This window comes from Tiliqua scincoides, chromosome 3 (assembly GCF_035046505.1).
Source record: "Tiliqua scincoides isolate rTilSci1 chromosome 3, rTilSci1.hap2, whole genome shotgun sequence".
Classification (NCBI taxonomy): Eukaryota; Metazoa; Chordata; class Lepidosauria; order Squamata; family Scincidae; genus Tiliqua; species Tiliqua scincoides.
The window spans coordinates 72,556,198-72,579,910 of NC_089823.1; the positions used below are offsets into that span (position 1 = coordinate 72,556,198).

Genomic DNA, 23,713 nt, shown 5'->3' on the forward strand with positions numbered 1-23,713 from the left:
TTCCATTCTGGTTCAAGTGAAGCCTGTCCCTCTTGTACAGGCCCCGCTTGTCCCAAAACGTTCCCCAGTGCCTAACGATTCTAAACCCTTCCTCCCTACACCATCATCTCATCCACGCATTGAGACCCCTGATATCCGCCTGCCTAGCTGGCCCTGCATGTGGAACAGGTAGCACTTCCGAGAACGCTACCTTTGAGGTCCTGGCTTTCAGCTTCCTACCTAATAGCCTAAATTTGGCCTCCAGGACCTCCCGGCTACACTTGTCCACATTGTTGGTGCTGACATGCACCACAACCACTACCTCCTCCCCAGTACTGTCTACCAGCCTGTCTAGATGAGAAGTGATGTCCGCAACCTTTGCGCCAGGCAGGCAGGTTACCATGCGGTCCTCACATCTGTCGCAAACCCCCCTCTCTATGTTTCTAATAATCGAATCCCCTACTACAAATAGCCCCCGACCCCTTCCCGCTGAGGAGTATCCTGAGTGCGTTCAGATACAGTCCCATCCCCTGGAGAAGGGGTCCCCCCTAGGGAATTGTTTCTCTCCTCTCCAGGATGATGTCCTCCAGCCCCGAGACTTCCCACTCGGGCAGCTGAGGAGCTGCATGCCTGAGGTTGGGGTGAAGCCTGATCGTCCGTGAAAGTCTCCCCAAGGTCTCTTCAAGGTCTTTGAAGCCTTTGGAAGGTCTCTGCGTAGCAGATAACGAGAACAGAGAATAGGTAACGAGAACAGTGGCACAGGTAATGAGAGAATGTAGCAATTCTGCTCCTCCTATTTGGATTAGCAAATGAACAGAGAGCAATTTTTTGCATATAAAGAGAACTGACTGTATGTAGCCGCTCTGTATGTTGATTTGTTTGTCGTAGAGACACACAGTGGACAAATGGGAATGAAATTGTCCTTTTAAACATGAGTATAGAGGTGAAGGCCTAGGAGGAAGAAAACAAGATGATGGGGAATGACCAACTATATTTTTCCATGCTTTTTAAATTTTTCAAGCAGAAAAGTAAGAAACTTTATGAATGATTTTGTCTTCGAAAATAATGAATGAATTTTAAAGTAGGATATTGCAATCCTGTATGATACATTATATTAAAATCCAAGATGCATTTCTGCACCCAGTAGAGTACTGGAGACACAAACTGTTCTCTTATTGCTTATATATTGTTAGCTATTGTCATCTGCTAACCTTTGGATTTGGAGTTTGAGGGAGTAATTACCCTTGAGTAATTACCCTGAATCTGATGTACTGTCCGTTGAGAACCTGTGAGTAACTTAATCATTCCAGTGACATCCTTTCCCCTCAAAAGCTTGGGGCACTATTGTCCTGTCTACCTTTGTGGAATGTATAAGTCAAAAGACACATACATTTCAAGGAGAACCTTGATGGTTTGAATTGAACCTGGCTTCTCCTCCTGGTTTCTGAGGCTACATCTAAAAGTATTTAAGTTGTATCTTGCAACACAGAGAAGCAGAGAGTATATTGTTTATTTGTTGAAAGGTAAGAGTTTTGGTTTATTTGGATTCCATATATTAAAATATATTTTATAGTTCAACTAGACATAGTGCATTTCCTCAACTTCTGTAATTCTGAATGCCCCCCAAACAATCAGATATATTTCTGATATCAAATCAGAAATTTGATATCTGAGCAAATCACCCTCTAACTTTCATAGATATGTCTGAGGAAATTAGTTCAGACATCTTACTGGGGTGGTGGGAGTAGGATCCATTAGTCAAAGAGTATTGTTAGAGTTTACATGTCAGACTAATAAATTTTCTTTTTCTCCTGTAGCAAAATGGGGTGACCATCTTCTAGCATATGGAAGCATTTTCACACTACAGGTAATTCTGACCAAAAACAAAACAAAACACCCCAACACTTATTTTGCAAATATTGGCAGATTAAATACACATTTCCAAATGCTACTAGGATGACCAACACTTCTTTGCATGTACAGAAGGTTCTGCTAAGTGAAAAAAATTGTGATTGTGGGATTGATGACAGTGAAAGTAGATCCTTCAACAAACATCCTTGATTCAGAAGTTCTATGTCTTCTAGCACATTAGCATCACTAAGCGCCTAGACTCACAGCTGTTCCTGGGTTCCCAGGTGGCGACTGTGGTTAGGGGGGCCTTTGCTCCACTTCAGCTGGTGCGCCAGTTGCTGCTGTTCTTGGATTGTGCAGATCTGGCCACAGTGATCCATGCCATGGTGACATTGAGGTTAGATTATTGTAACACACTCTGTGTGGGGCTGTCCTTGAAGACAGTTCGGAAATTGCAATTAGTGCAGAATGTAGCAGCCCGTGTAGTTACTGGAGGTAGACGTTCAACTCTGTTGGGCCACTTACCAAGTGGCTGCCCATTTGTTTCTGGGCCCAATTCAAGGTGCTGTGTTTGAACTTTAAAGCCCCATACTGCTTGGGACCAAGGTAACCTTAGAGAACGCCTACTCTCATACAGTCCAGCTTGTCCCCTTAGGTCATCGGAGAAGGCTCTTTTGCAAGTGCCGCCACCCAGGGATGTATGTGGGGCAGTGGCAAGAAATATAGCCTTCTCAGTAGTGGCACCAACACTATGGAATTCCCTCCCCCTTGATTTACAAATTGCTCCCTCTTGAAACTTTCCAGCGAGGCCTGAAGACATTTCGTTTTAGACAAACCTGAGTTCTTGGCCTTTTTAACATTCGGTTCACAGGCTTGGAGCTTTTATAAAATTACTGCTGTTGCCCTTTTACTCTTTTTAATGTCTGATTGCTGTTTTTAAGATGTTTTTTGTGTAGTGTTTTTAACCTGTTTTAATGGTGTTTATTTTTTTGAATGAAAAAAGGTAGGATATAAATGTAAAATGTAAAATAAATATTGGCAAAAATCTATGAAAGAGTTATAAAATAAATCTATACATATTGTAGCTGCAGTCTAAGCAGCAAGATAAATGGTGAAATAAAGTGGGTACTCACATTCTTAGTAAAACTAGAGAGAGTGGTGTAGTAATCTCTTTTGCAGCCTTGCTGAAAAAACGAGTATTTTCAGCAAGGCTGCTCACGAGAAAGTGAGTAAGGTCTTAAGTTATCAGTTTCTTGAACTGTTTCTTACTTTTAGACCAGGGGTGTCCAAAGTTTTTAGCAGGAGGGCCACATCATCTCTCTGACACTGTGTGGGGGGCCGGGGTTAAAAAAGAATTAATTTACATTTTAAATTTGAATAAATTTACATATGTTTACATAAACGAACATATTAAAGATGAACTTATATGAATGAATGAAGGTCTTGCAATAACTCAAGGCCTATAAAAGGCTTTGCACAAAGCAAGGCTGGCTTTTCCTTTGCTGCTGCTACTGCATCACAGACGTGAAACAACAAGCAGTGGAGGGAGCCAAACAGTTGCCCTCATGCTAAGAGCAGTTGCGTTGGGCCAGTGTGGGCTCCAACAAATCTCCAGAGGGCCAGAGACTCATTGGAGACTGGGGACTCCCTGAGGGCTGCATTGAGAGGCCTAGAGGACCGCAAGTGACCCCAGGGCCGGCGTTTGGGCACCCCTGTTTTAGACTAAAGAAGTTTAGTTTCTTAGATTAAAGTTACTAAAAATATAAAGACTGAATGAGATGAGGATCACTTCTAGTTCAGAAGTCACTGAAGATACTACAACCGGCCTTTTCAGCATACATCTCTTGTTGGCATCCTTCAGTCTCAGAAGACTATGGTGTCACGCTCTGAATGGTGGTTCTGGAACAGAGTGTCCTCTCCAGTGCGCGAAGCCTGGGTAAAGTAGGTATGGTGGATAGGCTGTTACCCATGCAGCAAATCCCCCCTCTCCACGTCGCTGAAATGGTCCAATGGAAAGGCAGAGGCCAATACGGTTGGTTCCAGCGGCATCGCAGGAGTTGCCAGAACGTGACTGTGTTCAGCCATGAACTGCCTCAGGGACTCCCGCTCCGCATTTTGCCTTGAGGTTGACTCCTGAAGCCTTTTCCATAACTGGATGTAGCCACAAGGCAGTGGAGCTTTGGGATCAGAGTTTTCCTTCTCTCAGATGAGCTGCCTTCCCAGGCTGATGAGTCCCATCTACCCGGTGGCTGTTTTTCAGCATACACTGCTTTTAAATCAGTGCAGTTTTACCAGAGATTCCTTTCCTCATAGCCCAGATAACGATATCTCTATTTGAAATCCTCCACTTACATCTCCACGTATGCATGGAGAAGAAATGGAAGTAAATACTATTTTCACAGCCGAGAATAATTTTGCTGTCCGATAATTCATATTGCTGTGAATCTTCTAGATACCAGATTTAGAGACTAATGTAAGCAGTGGTAGCATTGCTAATGCATTTGACTGGATTACAAACAGGTAGCGCACTTAGGCCTGACTTTGGGAGAGTATTTTCAAATGTTACTGAATACACGACACGTTCTGTTATTTGGTCCAGGAGTGCAGTCTGGGGCTCTGCCAAACATCTTCCTTCTGCAACATGGTGGCTAGGCCTTTGTGCAAAGTAGCCTGTGACTCTTCTGGCTTTTTGCCTGCTGCAGATTCCTCCATAATCATCTAAAAGAAACTGATTTTATGTGCACATCAAATCAACAAGCAGACAAATGTGTAACAGAATAGAATAGCATGTTTCGGTGTGTGCAGGTTCATGGAGAAAAAAATGATTCCGATTCTGAATTTTCATGTGCTGATGTTTCGGAAACTGATTGCGATTAGAAATAAAACCTTGACTCTGGTATTTTCAAACATATTTTTGTTGTTGAAATTAGGTTTCAAGTTCTAATCTTTCCCACAGTGTTGCATACTTAAGGTAGCTGACTCTGCCTATTGTGGTGCAGTAATGTGTTGCTTACTGTGTGTAAAATGCTTAAATTCAGTGTCACTATAAAGTTTAACTTGGTAGTCAGACTTTACTGATTGTCTTTGACCATGTTAGGCTGGAGACAGAATTACTTTCCCTTTAGCTGGAGAGTTCAAAAGTTTCAAAGATGGATTGTTTCTTCTGTGGAGTGTGCAGTCATCCCACTGTAACCTCATTATGTTGTAGATTCTTCTTTTCTTGTTCTGTTTTTGGATAATGCAGTCTGGAGAAAATCCTGTTTCTAAACCCAAATAACTTTTATTTTGCTGATACAATGTTGATGGTTGTCTTAAAACCCTCCTTTCTTTATTTTCCCAACTGGCAATATTAACACCCTAGCTTCCTTAGGGGGCTGAAACTTGCAGCTCCATCTCTAACTTTGGGTTTATTCTTTGAATAATACTTTTATGTTTCAGTGTGGCTCAGCTCACCTAGGTTGATCGATTTGCAGGGGTCGTATACTTGTCTATACATTTGTTTTTCCAGCATGTTCAAAGCTGCTCACAACCATAGAGAGAAAAAAATTAAAACAATGTTAAAATCAGTAGAAAACCAAACCAAAACAATGTGTGTATCAAAATCATTCTTTGAAAATCATTCTTTGAAAAATCTCAGAAATAAGATGAAAAACAAATTGTCACCTTTCCAAAGACTATCTAAGAACAGTATAAAATGTTTTATAACGTATAAATTATATAAAACAAACCTACTCCTCCCACCCATACAATCAGATCCTGTGATACCACTGTTTATCTGTGCTAATAAATTGCATAAATTTACCAGAATTTATGTTCTGAGGATTTCAGTATGGCATTGAGTATAGTGGAGATGGGTCATAGTCTTATGTGATAATAAAATTCTTCTACGTTATTAATGTACCATATTTTTCGCTCTATAAGACGCACCTGACCATAAGACGCACCTAGTTTTTAGAGGAGGAAAACAGGAAAAAAATATTCTGAACCAAATAGTGTAATATTTAATAAACTATAACAGAATAACATTTGAACCATGTAAAGTGAACAGCAGTCAACAGTGGCATTAAGAACCATTATCACCGTCACCACCACCGTCACCGTTAATTATCACCATTAACAAATGGAGAGACTTAAAGGTTTGAGTACTCTAGTTTTCTGGAAACCCCAAGAACTCAGAATTCTTGCTCACAAAAGCAGGTGCACACAAATAGAGGATCACATTATCTTTCTGCTACAGTGATGTTCTGCCAAATTCCAATCCACTGGGCCTTGTGCCCGCTTAAGGCTGATCAGTCCCCCTTGTGCAACTCACCAGTGCAGCAAGCAAAAGTGAGTCCAGTTCTAGTCCACAGATGCCAAGTAAATCAGTCCCATCAATCAGAGTTGCCAAATCAGAGTCCAGAGCCAATAAGCCAAATTACAGTCCAAAGTCAGGTTCCAGGTACGGTAGGTCAGTCAAATCTATCAGGGTATCCAAGTCCAGTCACAATCCACAGTCAGATTCCAAATTCAATAAAGTCAGTCAGTCTCCTCTCCTACCTCCAACCTGCACTCCTTCAAAACCCACAAACCCTTTCTGCCTCAGGTACTCCTTATATCCCTGAGGGCCCTATTGCCTTCCAGTGGCTGCAGCTGTGCAGCACACTCTGCTGGATGCCCAGGCCTTACCCTTAAAGGGGCCACTGCTGACACCACAGCTACCTCCTCGCCAGTTCCCATACAATACAAATGAACAAGTGGAAGGTCCAACCACAACTTCAATTCTCAAGACACAACAAACCTCTGGATTTATGGTGAGAACCGAGCCTTACCTGGGGCTTGTGCAATAAGCAAACACTGGCATTCTGACCAAGGAGACAGTTTTTTCTTTGTGATGGGGGGGGGGCTTACATTCAGATGCTGGATGAGGTGAGTGAAAGCGCCCCTCCCCTGCTATGTGAGTGTGTGTGTGTGGGGGGGGCTGAGCATCTGTGTGTGTAAGAGAAGGGGGCAGCCTGTGTGTGTGTGTGAGAGAGGGGGGAAAGTGTTCATGTTGCAGAGAAGTTGTGATGCTCCAGGCTTGGGGTGGGGGGGGGGAGAGAGGCTGTGATGCTCTAGGCTTGGGGGGGGAAGAGTCTGTGATGCTCTAGGCTTGGGGGGGAGCAAGAGTCTGTGATGCTCCAGGCTTTGGGGGGGGGGGAGAGGCTGTGATGCTCCAGGTTTGGGGGGCAGAAGAGAGAGCTGTGATGCTCCAGGCTTGGGGGGAGAGAGGATGTGATGCTCCAGGCTTGGGGTGGGGGGAAAGAGAGGCTGTGGTGCTCCAGGCTTTCCTGGGAGTAAGCCCCCCTGACTCTAATGGGACTTACTTCAGAGTAGGTATGCACAGGATTGGGCAGCGAGACTGCCACCCCACCCACGCTTTCCTGGGAGTGAGCCCCAGTGACTCTGAGACTTACTTCTGAGTAGACACGCGGGCTTGCGAGGCTCAGGCGGGCTGCGGCACCTTGGAGCCCTGCTCATCGCCCTCACGCTCCGTCCGGCGCTGCTACAGTCCGCGCGGGCGCTGAGGGAAGGCAGGAGCCCCCCGGCCAGCTCAGCCTCTGCCTGCCTGGGGAAGCCGAGCAGAGCGGGCGGGGGCAGGGCCGGAGGTGTTTTGTTTTTGTTCCCCCCCCCAGTATTCGCTCCATAAGACGCACACACTTCCCCCCCCCCACTTTTTTGGGGGGAAAAAGTGCGTCTTATGGAGCGAAAAATACGGTAGGTACTTTCTAAATGCAATGACTATATGTGTTTTTGTATGATTTTCTTCATTTTACTGTTTCTTTCTAAAATATATATTTTTCACATGGCGATTCATAATGTAAATGTATTTGTAGAAGATGCCTGAAGCATCAGAGGATCAGAACCACTGGGAAGCCTTTTGACTGCTCTTTTCTGATAGTCTTGAGACTAACATCAATCTGGGATGGCGCAGGGCAGCCAGCAACTCGACATGCAGGTACTCCATGACCTCCGACAACGTTTCCCTGAGATTCCAGAAGGCGTGGTGTCTCAGTGCATGCGCCAGGTAGGTCTCAAGAGACTGCAACAGTTTTTCCTATTTGAAAATTGTAAAAGTCCATTGTAAGCAACTAGTAATTTCCAGACATAGGTTCATTCTTCATTTCTGAGAACTTACGGGACTATTAACATTGATTTATTTTAAATCCTTGGTAGTGGAGAGGAAGGCACATACATCTGTGCCCATAATTTTAAAAAGAATACACAATTTCCTCATAGGGGAATAAAAATATACTGAAGCATAACAAGCCTATGGGGAATAAGTATGTCTATTTTGGCACAATGAGTTTTAAGTTTTTGACTGTCCATTTCGGCCTCATTGATTTCAGTGAGATACAGATGCAGCTAAGTTTCCCTATGGTGTGCCCATGCTATTTAGTTGTAGTGAGATTTTTAACAGCACTAAACTGGGGCATGTGGAATTGATTTTACTAGGGAATAAGTGTAAGAAGATGTAAACAAAAAAAAGTTACTGTGAAAAAATCAGAAATTGCAGATATTTATCAATGATGTGGAGGAAATGGGCAATGTGTGAAAAGAAAAAAATCTTTTTCCTCTTTAAGCTACTGAAGTGAAACTCTCACTTTATAGCAGTTCATCTTCCAATAAGGCGAAGAAATTAATCTCTACTGAACAGAATATTGTAGTTCCTATTTTTTTCACTTGTCAGCCTCCAGCTATTCTTTGTATATCTTTTGGTAGCTCTTTACTATAGAAGATAAACAGTTTTGTCAATTGTAGCAACTGGTGTTATTCTGGAAGGACAGTAGTCATTCATAGAATTAGGGATGATAGGTCTGAAGTTTGAGAAGATGTAGAGATGGGAAGACTGAAAAAACTCTGAGCCTGCTGTTTTCAGACATTAGTGAAAAAAGGTACTTAGTTACTTGGGGGAAAAAAAACCAAAGACACTACATATTTTGAGGTTTCACTCAAAAGAGCAGACGATTGTAATTGGATTACCAGAATATTAAAAGTAAAGAAAGAGGAATAATTTATGAAATTTGGCGGTTAACCATGGTAGATATATATTTACCAGAGAATTTGATATCTGACGCAATCGTGGTGGTCCAGTTCTTTCTGTTATTGGTACCTAGTGTGGGGCAAGGTGTGTATGGCTCTGTCCGTAATCTGTTTGGTTATCCAAGCTTTCTTGGTGAACTCTCAGAAAAACTCTTGTGTGGGGGATTTTTTAAAGAGATGAGCTAAAAGAGCTTGGACTGTTAGAACACCAGTGAAGTTCTTCATTGGCCCTTTGCACTGGTCTTTCCCATATGTATGTATCCTTGCAGACTGGGGAGGAATGTACAGCAGGGAGAGGTTGCTGGTAGTGGTGGAGACTTTGTAGACCTGATCCTTAACAGTGCTTATAAGCATGCTGCGGAGAATCCATTGCTATTGAGATACTTGAGAATAATTTCCAAATGTCTTCTGGTCCAATTCTAATAACCATACTCTAAGGTGAGGGAGTAAGAGAAGGGCATACTGTCAGCCTGTGAGCCAACAGGCACGTAATGACGAACACAGAATCTGTGCCTGGCAAAGCTAGCTTTTATCTCAGTATGGGATACTGAATCCCAGTATGGCTGCTGTTTGATTCATTTAATATTAACATTAACGTTCAGTATTATGTTGATAATACTTATATTGATAATTAATTGGGAAAAGAGCAACCAGGAATGTTTTTCTAACCATCAGTGACCAATACACATTAATTAAAGTGTAAATATATATATATGTCTTAAAGTATCATAAGTTGTCAGGCATTAAATAACATAAGTGCAGTTCTATCCCACTTTTCAGCACTGCCATAAGGGCAATGCAGTTCTGAGGTAAGGGAACGAACATTCTCTTACTTTGAGGAGGCCTCTATGACTGCCACCCAACTGCAGGTTGCAGCACACATCCCATTGACACAGCTATGCCAGTGCTAGAAAGTTGGTTAGGATTTGGGCCATAGTGAAATGAAGATTTTTTCAGTCAGAGAACTAGTGACAGTTTTGGTGCTGTACCTATCGCTTGTATTGGAGTTCACTTTAAAATATAGCTTCACATAATTATTTGCATAATGGAAAATCCTTAATATCTTGCTATTTCTTAATAGAACAACAACAACCTTGATGCCTGTTGTCGAGTTCTTGCACAAGAGAGTAACAAATATTTATATATGGAGTACCATAGCCCAGATGAAACTCATATGAACAGGAATCGTCTTCTGCATATTAACCTGGGTATCCATCCTCATACTGGTTATCATGGAGGTGATGGAGCTCAACTTAATGGTGGTCGTACACTGGTACACAGTTCAAGTGATGGACATATTGATCCACAACGCACAGCAGGGAAACAGCTGATATGCTTAGTTCAAGAACCCCATTCTGCTCCAGCTGTTGTGGCAGCTTCTCCCAGCTACAATCCATTTTTTATGAATGACCAGAATAGAAATGCAGCTACTCCTCCTCCGCAACCACCTCAGCAACCTTCTTCTATTCAACCTGGAATGAATACATCTGCTATGCAAGGCCCTCCTCCTACGTATATGCACATACCTCGGTACAGCACAAATCCTATTACTGTTACAGTGTCACAAAACCTCCCCTCTGGACAGTCTGTACCTAGAGCTTTACAAATTCTTCCTCCGATTCCAAGCAGTCCTTATGGGAGTCCTGGCCCTCTCTATATTAGGCCAACGTCTCAAAGTTCTTCAGGTCGACAGACTCCTACTCAAAATACACAGTGGCATTCCTCGCCACAAGGTCCAGTTCCACATTATGGGCCACACCCGTTACCTGTCTATCCACACCAACAGAACTATCAGCCTTCTCAGTATTCTCCAAAACAGCCCCAGATCCCTCAGTCACCTTTTCGATCACCTCCTGCTTCTCAGTGCCCTTCTCCTTTTGGCTCACCTCAGCACCAGGTCCAGCCTCCCCAGTTGGGGCATCAGAGTTCCCATGTGTTTATGCCTCCTAGTCCTTCAACTGTGCTACCCCATCCATATCAGCAAACACCCCAGACATATCAAAAACCAGGTGGACACTCAGTATCTTATCTCCCATATGGTGGACCTAACTTATCCAAAGGCTCTATGAACAAGATAGAAATTACAGTTGAGCCACCACAAAGACCTGGGGCAGGAATGAACAGGAGCCCTTCACCTATAAGTAACCAACCAACCCAACGAAACCAGCACCCACTGTATGCGCCTGCTACTCCTCCTTCAAGTTCTCCTTCCAGAAGTATGTCTGGTCAACCCAAACCTCCTTATAGTGTTAATCCTGTATATATAACGTACACGCAACCAGCTGGACCGACAGGTGTACTTACGCAGTCACCCAGAGTAATGGTATCTCAGCCCAATCCGGCAGTTTTTAAAATCACAGTAGGTCGAGCACCAACTGAGAACCTTTTAAATTTAGTGGACCAAGAAGAGCGTTCTGCAGCACCAGAACCTATTCAGCCCATTTCAGTTGTGCCAGGCTCTGGAGGTGAAAGAGGAAGCCATAAATACCAGAGGAGTTCCAGTTCTGGATCGGATGATTATGCTTATACTCAAGGTAAATTTATTAAACTGCGTGCTACAGTTGACCTCAAAAAGTGTTTGAGCTGTGGTGCATCTTAAAAGCTTGTGTTCCTAAACTATTAATAGTCTTCCAGATTCATTAGCCAGTATGAAATGTAGTTGCTGGTTGGTTTTAGACTGGTTAACGATAGAAATATATGGGAGAAGAGATGGAAGAAAAGTATGCTGCTTTTGGTTTCTGCAGTAGCAAAGAAGGTGTCAGTATGGGACTTAAAGTCAGTGCAGTGTTGCATCCTGTTGCATTGAGCTGATGTCATAAATTGGCCTTATTTGTTGCATTGATACAATATGGTAGGTTGCAGAAGACATGCAGTAACATTGGGGTGGGACTAGGAAGGGTTGTGGCTTCCTTGGCTACATACTGCCTTAAGTAGCCTCTGTCAGTATGTGCTCTGAACTTCTCATATGTAGCAAAATTCCTGTAATAAATTTTGAGCGTACAGGCAAGTTAGTGGGAATAACTTGTTTAGTATTTCATGCTGCTAATGTTGCTGCCCACCACTCTTGAGTATGTTCAAAACCAATTTTCTAAGGGCTTAATCCTCTCCAACTTTCCTGTGCTGATGCAGCCACAATGCAGCCCCAAGGTAAGGTAATAAATGTTATTTTACCTTGAGGAGACCTCAGTGACTGCCTCCCCCACAGGATGCAGCACATGTCCCATTGGCACAGCTGCATAGGTGCTGGAAAGTTGGATAGGATTGAGCCCTAAATGTTGTAAAGATGCAGGTGATTGACATCTTAGAGAAAATAAACTGAGGCCACTGCAGATACCTGCCCATAAGTCGATCCCACAGATAAGTCGAGGGCAGGTTTTGAGCCAACAATCATGGAATTTTCTATGACCCTCGGTTAAGTCGGGGGTTAAACTTAGGTGGGTGTCTGACTATAGTTTTGTCTGATTTTACCCAAGGCCAGATCCTGAATAATAACCTACCACTAATTGTTACCTAAGAACTGTAGTCTCTAATTTACTGAAAACGTAGTAAAAGATCATAAGATACATATTTATTCTTTTTAAATTCTGGTCTTCACCACCTTTTTGTAAGCACTATCAGAGTAAGTGCACTGTAAACAACATACCAGTAAAACAGTGGTTCCCAACCTGGTATTCATGTACTCCCAGGGACACTAAACAGGACCTTTAGGGGTACTTGAAAAAGAATGGAATAATGGCAGAAAAAGGCAGGTCGTGCTCCAGAGTGCCTTGCAAGGACCAGCAAGGCAGGAAGGGAGGTAGCTAGTTGACTGTGAAAGCCCCATCAATAGCTAGTTTTTGATCATCAATTCATGTATGAACCAGTGATTGAAAACCAGCACAGTAAAAAAGCTGAAACATAATATGGAAAGTGATCAATCATCCAGAATTTCTGAGCACACTTCTGGTGCAAAACAGTGCAAAGGCAGAGTCTTCTGTTCTTCAAACAGATGGAAAGAGAAAATATGTGATGAATACATGAAGTCTGGGTTTCATAGAGAGAAGATGAGGGCTTGCATTATTACAAACATTTTGCTAATATGAAGGGTACAATTTATGGAAATGGGCTGCCAAGGGATATGCAAGTGAAAAAGGTTGGGAACCACTGTAGGAGATCCTGCATCAAATTCACTAAGGTGTCTGATATGTTAAGCCAGAGGCTCTACATATAACATACAACCCATAACACATAACTGGCTGTGTGCAATTCAGTTCACAGCAGAGAGATGCAGCTGCATATATTTGCAACCTTTTTATTCAGAAGTAGACCCACTGCTTCCCATGGGAGTTATTCTTAAATAATGGTGCACTGAATTGTAGCAGGGGGCTTTATTTCAAATGGAAAGGAGGATCCCATCCTGGTGTTGAAAAAACAGCATTTGCAAAAAGGAACCAGGTTGCAGGAGAATACAAGGCTAACTTTGGCTGGAATTTCCCAGGAAAGTTAGTATAGAAACAGTGATCTCTGCATTGCTTTAATGACCAGCTTTAGCAAGAAACCAAACTTTTCAGAGTTGAAAGGCTCTGCCCTCTGATTGACCCGGAGATAAGGCAAAGTGATAATTGGAGTTTGATTACTTGGCAAAAATTTTAGTACTATAGGCGAGTATCTACAGTAAATATTTTTGAAGTATAATTCTAACATGTATTACATAATACAAATTTCATTTTGGATAATAACCGCTTTTCCCAAAATGAATAGAAAGTCTTTTCTATTCATCTTTTTAAAAGGTGACTTTTGAGGAAGTCACCTAGCAAACAGGAAGAAAAGTGGTTCTGTGCTGTTGATAAATTTAGACTGAAGATAGAAAGGTTACTAAATATTTCATGAATGAAATTCTAGATGTACCAGAGAACTATAATTATGTGTGAAACAAAGCTAAACAATATATTGTGGGTTTTAATTAGGTGTTAAAAGATAGATGGATTGGTGCTAAAAGTACTTATTGTGTTTGTGGGGAGGGGGTTGAATGGCTCTTACATGATTTTTTAGTTTTATTATCCACAAGTGTGTGTTCTAATCTGCAAAAAAGGTTGAAAGGTGACCAACCTTCCTCATAAAAAATCTTGATTTAGTGCCAAACATTAGGCGGTACCTGAAAATGAGTAAAAATATTATGCTTTTCAAAACTCGACAATATTTATCTTTTCTCAGATTTTTCTTTTCATAATATGTATTGCTTATTTTGTGTAGTGTTTAATACAGACATAGTTGTACACATTTAATACAGACACAATCATAGCATGACTTGCTGTTGCCATTAAGTACAGGGCTGCAAATACTCTGCATTAAAACAAAACAAATTTATTTATTCCATTTTGAATCCCACTTTTATTTATTTATTAGATTTGTAACCCGCCTTTCTCCCCAAAGGACATCAGGACAGCTAACAAAATATATAAAATATACCTAAGAACTATAAAATGCAATTAAACTATAGATAATAGCAACAATAAAAACCAGCAGTTCAAAAACAATTACTAAAAAAGCAGCCATCTTGCCCTCCACTGGGCATCAAAGGCTTTCTGGAATAAAAAGGTCACCCTTTCTTCCAAAGGGCACCTCAAGAAGCTTACAACAGGTTATTAAAAAAAGACACATATTAAATATATGAAATACAAAATTAATATCATATACATCTAGTTATTAAAAACAGCCAACAGTAATTAATTACACATAATGGAAGAAGAGAACAAGTAAATAAAAATAAATAATAAAAGCACCAATAAAACATGCAGACATCAGGCATGAAACCCACCATATTAAAATCAGAAGGCCTGTTGAAACAAGAATGTTTTTAAGCCTTGCGTAATTTATTCTGCAATGCTATCTATGGGGATGAGTAAGGGGCTGCACAAGCATAGAAGCCATGTTATTTCAAACACCTTAGCAAGCTTGCTTGTGTCAAAAGTGTGCACTGCCTGCACACTTAGGAGCATGATTTTTAAACACTTTAATAGATTCATGGTCCTGATAGGGCAGCTTCCAAGTAAACATGCATAGGATTGCACTGTTGGAACTAGACAGTTGCTTTTCTGCACTCCCCTGACTTGCAGCATACTGTAGAGCAGGGATCTCCAAGCCCTGGCCTGGCTGGATGTGGCCCGCGGCTAGCTTCTATCCGGCCTGTGGCCAGACTTTTGTCCCCTGAAAACCTCTGGTCCACTCAACTAAACATGACCAGAGCTGTGCCCTGGTTGCATCTGGAGGATGTTCTGACGGCCAAAGAGGTTGAACAAATGAGCCCATTCGTTCATTAATTCACTCATCTAAGTTACATCATTATCTTATTTATTTAAATTTTATATTTAAAATTTTTCCCCGGCCCTCAACACCACGCCAGATATTTGATGTGGCTCTTTGGCCAAAGAGTTTGGAGACCCTTGTTGTAGAGGAAGAGCAACAAATGTATCTTGTGAGTTTGAATGCAGGATCTCCATATAACCTGTCTTCCATTCAGTTTTGAGCCATCTTCTCACATTTCCCTCTGCTTATATGCAGCACTCAAAGACCTCATCCACTGTTGTCCTGCAACAAGTGGAACATTGGGAGGGGTGGGTGGGCTTATGTGTGTAGGCTCTCCATGCCAGTGGGAAACCCAAATGTGTAAGGATTCCACTGATTTGTAGAGACTACATCTCTACAAGTGTACAGCTTTGTGTGCATGGGTCTCCACTACTGATATTCCATTTGATTCATATGTTGGCTAGGATACATTGTCCTCCTTCCCCTTTCACATTTTGTATATGTTCATGGAATCAAATGTGATTACAGGGCTTTGGCATGGATTACAGTGTTAGGAAGATCCTACATTCAAATTGATGTGCTACAGCATTCATTATTGCATGACTGTAGAAACAGGTATGTTTAGGATATTTTTTTATACTGGCAAAGTAGAATTCTGGGGGGTGGGAACAGAAGGTGTAGATGGAAGCAAAGAAGCACAAAAGTCACAATATATAGCAAGGTAAGAACTAAGTGGCAAAGTATTAAATTGTGCTGGAGAAGCAAGCATAGGAAAGCGATATCACATTTTAGCCATCTCCCCCTTCTTACAAATGGTTAAATTTTGCTGTTACTCTCTCTTGCCAAGTGTGCCATATTTTTGCTAATGATCCATTCCAGCCTGCGAACTATAGCATGCACCACCAGATGGAACCCCTTACACATTGAAACTTTTGCAGGGGCATAATGATGTGTTGTGTGGTTCCGTCCTATGCCAAGGGCCCATTTTAAATTCTTCATCATGAGGAAGGTGGATTGGTGTCCTGCATCCAGTCATAGGAAAATCTGACAGACTAGTATTCTAGCTAGCACAGTGTGCAAACATTTCAAGCACAGGCCAGGTTGGACATAGACAAGAATGGGAGAGTTAAAGGGCTTCCATCTTGTGACCCTACTTGTTCTGCAGTCTTTCTCTTCCCTGCCCCAGTAATGCATTTGGCAGCAATTGGAAGGGATTCTATCCTTTCTGCCACATCTGATCTGCAGGGAATCTGGGTGTTATCCAGCTGGCTGACAGCCCAAGACTTCAATTCTCCTGAAGACTGCTGGAATAAGTACTTTAAGCAAATGGGCAAAGGAAGCAATTCTGCTTTCCCAGCACAGAACAAAAAGTTTCTTGATGGCAGCAGACTTCCTTCGACTGCATTGCTAGAGGCCAGGTGGAAAATATGGGACATGTCTTCAGAAATGTCCATGCAGAAAAGTGTCTGTTCCATGCAGTTGACCATTATCTGCTTTTATAGAATGCTTCTTCCTGAGAAGTATCTCTTTAGTTTGAAGTGGACCTTGCATTTTTCTTGTAAAGACAAAATTGGTGGATTGGTGGCCTGAGTTGTGAAGAAATTATTATAAAATGGGAAACTTAGAACTGATTAAACTTCACTTGTATAGTAGAAGATTAAGAAAGAGTCAGTCTTTTCATATGAAGTATATAGCAACTATCTGTCTCTCCTAATTGTAGTCTTCTAGTTCATTACTTTTGTTTTTGATTTCAGGTTCTGAAATCAGATTTTTTATTTCCGTTGATTTCAGGATCTTGGAGATATAAGATTCTTTTCAAACAGGCAAAAGAAACTTTTAAAGACAGGATTCCATAGTGGTTCCCAAACTTTTTTCAACCCTTGGCTCCCTTGATCTACAGCTCCCCAATACGTTACGTTTGGGGTGTGTGTGTGTGTGGGGGGGAGTAAGACTACCCTTAGTAGTACTTTTATTTTTCTCCCTGTAAATAATTGGAATGAAGGAAGCTTGGCTTGTTGCTTGTTGCAGTAGAATGTGACTCAAGGCAGCAAGAGTCAGGCTCTGAGCTCCAAAAAGACCATGAAATTTCATTCCTGGAAGTGTCTGGCTGACAGAGTCACCATGCTGCTGCTGCTGGAGAGAAATGCATGCCAGGGTTTTGCTGCAGAGAGGAGGAGAGATGTGTGTGCAAAAAGCACATCCAAGTGCTAACCTGCTCTGTGCCTGCTGCGGATCAGAGCCTTCTTTCCCCCACCGGTTGCCCTCATGTTGTGGGAGAAGCTGGAAACGCAGCTTCAGGACTCGGTGTGTCTGGTTGAACTCCCAGTTCTCCTGACGCTCGTAGCCTCAGCTTGGTGGCACTGTGAGGCAGATGAAGGTATGCAAACAGTGCCCTGCTTGGCTCTTGGATCCTCTGCTGCCCCTATTCCTCCCTACCTTTTTCTCATAGTTTCTTCAAAAAGGGATACATCTCACTTGCAATGGAAACAGACTTGGTAGCCACTTACATCAGTGGTGGCAGGGCACAGATGCAAAGTTTTGCTTGAACACTCCTGCCTCTGCAAGCCAGAAAAATCTGATGCTCACCACTAGAGGACAGTGAAGTGTTTTGCTCCTGCCTCCTGGAGGTGGGGTTGTAGAAGCCATTCAGAGTGTCAGTCTCTTCTTTCTCTCTCCCCGTTTGCTTTCCTGTGATTCACCATTGAGAGGATGCCTTTATTGCTAACCACTGTACCAAAAGGTGAAAGTAAAATAGCAGGAATGGAAGCCCCAACAGGAACAGAAGCCCCAGCCAGACTCAGGAAGTGTCAGTGAACCAAGAAGGAGAAAGGATGCAGCAGTCTCTGCTTCCTCTGAGAATGCTGGCTTTGAGGGGGGAGGGCTTCAAGGGATGATTCTGTGGCTCCTCTGGCTGCTTTCAGCGGCTCCCCAGGGAGCCACCCAGCTCACAGTTTGGGAACCACAGTCTATAGTAATGCGTTCCACTGTATCAGTTGACTCTAATAGGAAGTGGTAAAGACCGTTTGAGGTCCAGTGTCTTTAAACTTTCTAGGTTTTTTGGAATTTAGTCTTGCCAGTGCTCTGTTGATAAACTTAGGTTGCAATTTCATCCTGAGAAGTTTTCTCCTTGTACAGGTGCCTTTTTATTTTTGAGTGAACAATGACCAAAAACAAAAAAGAAGCAGTGGCAGAAATGGTAATACACGTGCAGCCTATTTATCCACGGATTTTTTATCTGCGGATTTGTCTCAATGAGAATGGGGTGGGGGAACCGAAAGTCACACTCACCTTTGCCTCCTTTGCCCTGTACTGGCTTCTTGCTCCATTTCCAGGCAGCCCAAAACACTGCAAAAAGGCTCTGCCTTGCCCAGGCAGGGAAATAGCCCTGGAAGAGGTTCCCCTTGCAAAGGAACAGTAACAATCCTGGAGCCCCTGAGCCAGGGAAAGGGGGGCCAAAAATCTCTGTAGCCAGAACACGTGCAGCAAGGTGGAGGGTTCTCTCTCTCTCTCTCTCTCTCTCTCTCTCTCTCTCTCTCTCTCTCACACACACACACACACACACACACACACACACACACACACACACACACACACACACACACACACACACACACACACGGGCAGGTGTGGTAGCAACAGAGGGGATTGCTTTAAAAAACCCAGTTAGTGTTTGCCAAATTCCCCCCCCCCCATTGAAATGGTGTAGGCAATCACTGACACACAAGTACCCCCCCCCATGGTGCAGGCAATCACGGACACAAGCAAGCCCACAGTGCAAAGCATGAGATAGAGCCTACAATCCTCTCCACACTTTCCTGGGAGTAAGCCCCGTTGACTACAATCGGGCTTACTTCTGAGTAGAAACGCATAGGGCTGGACTCTTAAAAGCTCAGCGGGATAGCTGGCAATGGGGAGGGCTGAGTACAGAGGGGAGGGGATTGATAACAGCTGCCTTAGTTTCCTTCTATGGTGGAAGAACTTTACGTCTGAAGTTGTGGTTCTGTTGGCATGAAGCATCTTTACACTGATGTTTGATTGCATGTTTTTGGTCACTTCTGTTCTTAAAAAGGTCACTTGTTTTATATATACCTCATAAATTATAAAATGTGTTTCTTAGTTTGATGCATTGCATTGACTTTGTTCTCTATAATACAATAGCCCTGTTATTACACCAACGTGCAAGAATGGAAAGGCTAGCAAAGGAACTAAAGTTTGAAAATGAAGAGCTTGAGAAACTTAAAGCTGAAGTGAACGGCATGGAGCATGACCTTATGCAAAGGCGTCTTAGAAGAGTGAGCTGTACAACCTCAATCCCAACAGTAAGTGAGAAGTTCTTACAATATTTAATGAAAATGAACTATTTTGACTTCCCTTCTGGCAATGTGGAGGACTTACATGCCATATTTGTAATTTATCCCATATATTACCAGCATGAGTGCAATTAACCAGTCACTTTCAGCAGCCAGCTAATAGCATGTCCTCATAATTGCTCTATAGTTCTTCTCAGGTGAAAAAGGTTATAGTAAAAGGTATCTGGCATTAATGAGTCAGTTCTTATTATCTGCTAGGGTTAGGGCCTTGGAAAACCTAGTGGATACTGAATTAACAGATACTAAATCGTTGAGCCTCTGGGAAAAATGGGGTTAGTTTCTGGGGACCTTCTTCACCATATGCTGTATGAACTTTATGAACCTGAATCGTGAAGTTTATGGGGCTGGGTGATAGCAAGGACTCATCAACATTTCCAGCTTCTGATGCTTTTGCCTCTGTGTTGGATATCCCTCAACTTGTTGAAGGTTGCTGGCCCAACAGTGAGGCCTCAGGGTTCACATGTGGGGCAGGTGTTGCTTCAGCCATCCTTCTCCATCTGACCCTTGGCTCCTTCCCTGGGCTTGTCCACGCCCCAGAGCATCCCTCACATAGCCTTCCAGTGAGACGTCATCAGCATCTATTCAGTACTGGGGTTGTGAAGGCTCAGCTGGAGTTCCTGAGATAGTACTCAGGATAGAGATAGTACCCAGGATGGTGGGGCAAGCCTGGGAGTAGACACAAATGTGTTGAGGATTCTCCACAGGCCAATACCAGTGCCCATTTGATGCAGTAGTTTGACCCAATCCAGATAACTGTCTAAAAAGCAGGAATATAATTGACTGGATGTGATTATTGCAATCCCTCCCATTGGCTGTGTACTATACAGGAGTCTCTTCTTCTCCCCCTTCACAGCACTGGTATTGCATTCTGTTCACGAGGAGGCAATCGTCTCTTCTCCTCCTACTGCATCCTCTCTCACCCTCACCTGCCTGCTTTTAGCTGCACCAAGTCCCCCCTGCCCTGGATGCAGCAGCAGAGTATTCACAGATAAAGAGAACAAAGTCACAAATAATGAGAGGTAGGTGGCAATTCTGCCCCTCACAGATAAGCTGATAAGCAAATTCACAGATCGTGAAGTTGCGTATCAAGAGAACTGACTGTATAAGCACTCTCTTATGAAGTCCTTATGGTAGCATTGTTGGGAATTAAGAAACCTGTCCTTTAAGCTCTTGCTGCTAATGGACAATGCCCTCAACCATCCATTCAATATCTTTGCAAAAACATCCAAGTTGTCACCACCCTGACATCACCTCCCTCACTCAGCCATTGGATCAGGGTGTGAGTAAGACCTCTAAGGCTTATTAAGAAAAACTTTGCTGCCATGGTGAAGGCTACTGATGGTGGGTGAATGCATGTGAAAGAGTTATGAATGTATTGTAACATCAGAGACACTATCATGCTTGTAGGAAGGCATGGGAGGCCATTAGCTGTTTGTGTATGAATGGGGTTTGGAGATGTCTGGGCCCATATTTAGTATGTGCCTCTTGAGACTTCAATGTTGAAAGTGACCTGTCTGCAGCCAGAGAGAACATTGTGGGCTTGGCTAAGTAAGTGGGTCTGGATGAGGTAGAGGTAGAATATGTGGAGAAGTTAGTCACACAAAAGGGAGCTTTCACCCCAAGGTCTGCTTGAGCTTGAGAAGCAGAAGGAATGCAAGGAAAAGGAGAGCAAAGAGGAGGTTGGTATTGTGTGAACACTAACAGCATAGCAGCTGACCAAGGCATTGTTTGATTGTGAGTGCTTTAGCTATCCTGGACAAGGGTGATAGCAAAAGCTAACACAATTCCAAATTGAGCAGAAATGTGCGCCTGGCCATTTAGCAGTGCTACCTAAAGAGGTTGCAGGAGAAAAAATGTAAGTCGCACAAAAGACACTGCTCTCCTACTTCTGTGAAACACCAAGAGATAGTTAACAATCTGGGCCCTCAATGTTGACTGCCTCACTGCAGTGGCGTAGCTAAGGCGGTGCAGGGGGTAGCAGCTGCACCGGGCATCAAGCGGTGGGGGGGGGGCCACAAGCTGAGCTTGACACTAGTGACCAAAATTGTGAAAATCTTGGTATGTATGAATAATACCATCATGTTATATGTCATTGGAAAGGTAATTTAATGCAGAATGCAATGAAACAAACAGCGCTGGAATCTCTGTATTCTATCAAAAGGTATGACCAATTAAGCAGAAAATGAAAACACAACTGCCTTTATGGAACAAAAAGTGGATTTGCTTAACTCAAAACTGACCTATGAGACTGATTGTTCTGAGTGCCAATGAAATGTTTTAATGATACAGCATGGAACCAATAACGTTTTATTTATTTACTTAATTAAATCTGATTTGATCATGGAGGGGAGCTACAAAATCTTCTTTGATCCCAGGTAGCGGTTAGGTGCCTTATCTATGCCACTGACTGGGGGAGGCAGCAGAGCAAGTGGGTGGTGAGCTGCTGGGGGGAGGAGGTGGGTTCCTCCCAATTTTCTCCTTTTAAAAAGCCTGGGCGTGATGTCACTTCTGGTTGTGACATCACTTCCGGGGCAACATTTTGAGCTTGGCACTGGGCTACACAATCATTAGCTATGCCACTGGCATTTTGTAACTGCCATTCATTAAAGTGAGTGCTCACATACTGTACCTTTTCCTGTGCCGTTCCCATTACTATCTATGGGAAAGCCACTCTTCATTGTGTATTTTTGTATACATGGGATTTTTCAGGAACCTAACCTCCTTATCAAATCAAAAACTGTCTGTATCTGCTTAGGTTTATCAAGAGTGGGTGGATGAAATTATGAAATGAATTTCTGTTTGATCTTGTTTGATGTACATGATAGCAAAACACATTTTGATGCTGAGTTTTTCTTCAGTCACTATTTTTGGTTCTCTCTTGCTTAGCCTGAGGAGATGACCAGATTGAGAAGCATGAACAGGCAGCTGCAGATAAATGTTGACTGTACACAGAAAGAAATTGACCTCCTTCAGTCTAGAGGTATACACATTAATTTATCAGAAATGTATTTGGAGAGGTATATTTGAAAGTAAGTGATCTTATGCATGTCATTGATTTATTACTGATACAGAATGAAAAATAAACATTTTTATTTTTTCATCTTGTCATTGAGTTATGCTGTTGAATATTTCAGGTTATCTAGTGAAAGAAGCCCAGAATGTGTTTGAAAAAGCTGATTCTGTGCTGGTCCAGAGAACTGTGTTTTTATTTTTCTTTGGGTGATGAGGCTGTCATAGCTGCTTCAGCATAAAAGCACAGTTTAAAAAATAGTGGAGACTAGTGAAGTGAGGCATCATTTCAGGAAGATACAAATGAATCCCATTAAGAGCAATTATGGGCTGTAAATGCCTTTTATATTGGAACCATGTGCATTTAACAGGGTAGTAACTTTTGTGACCTCTTCAATAGTTTTCTCTCATTTTAAGGGGGTGTAATCTTTTCTTTTATAATAATAGGAAACTTTGACCCGAAAGCCATGAGTAATTTTTATGATAACATACAGCCTGGTCCTGTTGTACCACCAAAGCCATGTAAAAAAGGTGAGTCACCAATAAAACAGTATAGACTTACTTTCTAGCATATTGTATATGAACATTCTCCTACCTAACATGAATATTCTGAAGCTGTGTAATGTTAGTTTCTTGCTGCTTAGGAGAATTTCCATGTGCTTGGTGTTCAAAAACAGCCATATTTAACATGCTTTCAGCTGTAGAAGTGCTCTTCTTTTCCCCCTTTCCCTTAGTTTTTAATATGGCCTTCATTGCCCATCATGAGCCCAAGCAGAACTTCCTATTGGGCAAGTTCCTAAAGCAGTAAAAAGGAATTGACTAAAGCCACATCAGAGCATGAATGAATTGGCAGTGTGACAGGTGGCTAATTCTAATTTAATCTGTGAAGAAGGCAAGAATCAGTACATCTGTGGTGGTGATTTTGTTACATGCTTAGTTGGACAGATCTTAGGGAAGTTAAGTATTGTGGCACATGGGTTAAAAGATTAAAGAGATTAAATTGTGTATTGGATAATGCTAGATCATCAGAAAAAAACAATCCGTAAAGGTGCCACAGGTCTGTTTTCTGGTTACTTCTGGCTGGATGGAGGGTCTATGTTACATAAAGTACTTTGCACTGAGTGCTGAAAAGGATACACTGAAATTTTGGTGGCTTT

General features: G+C 42.4%; 1 protein-coding gene across 3 annotated transcripts in view; it reads left to right on the forward strand.

The window, feature by feature from the left end:
- TAB3 (TGF-beta activated kinase 1 (MAP3K7) binding protein 3) overlaps positions 1–23,713 on the forward strand; it is a 41,739-nt gene that overhangs the window by 12,041 nt on the left and 5,985 nt on the right. For 2 of the 3 annotated variants that reach the window (XM_066621678.1, XM_066621680.1), the window contains exons 2-6: positions 7,686–7,876; positions 9,974–11,426; positions 19,336–19,496; positions 22,434–22,527; positions 23,004–23,087. In XM_066621678.1, coding sequence (XP_066477775.1) covers positions 7,775–7,876; positions 9,974–11,426; positions 19,336–19,496; positions 22,434–22,527; positions 23,004–23,087 — 1,894 coding nt within the window. In that variant the 5' untranslated portion in view covers positions 7,686–7,774. Of the gene's footprint in view, positions 1–1,796; positions 1,847–7,685; positions 7,877–9,973; positions 11,427–19,335; positions 19,497–22,433; positions 22,528–23,003; positions 23,088–23,713 lie in introns of all 3 variants that reach the window. The other variant, XM_066621679.1, reaches the window with a different exon arrangement.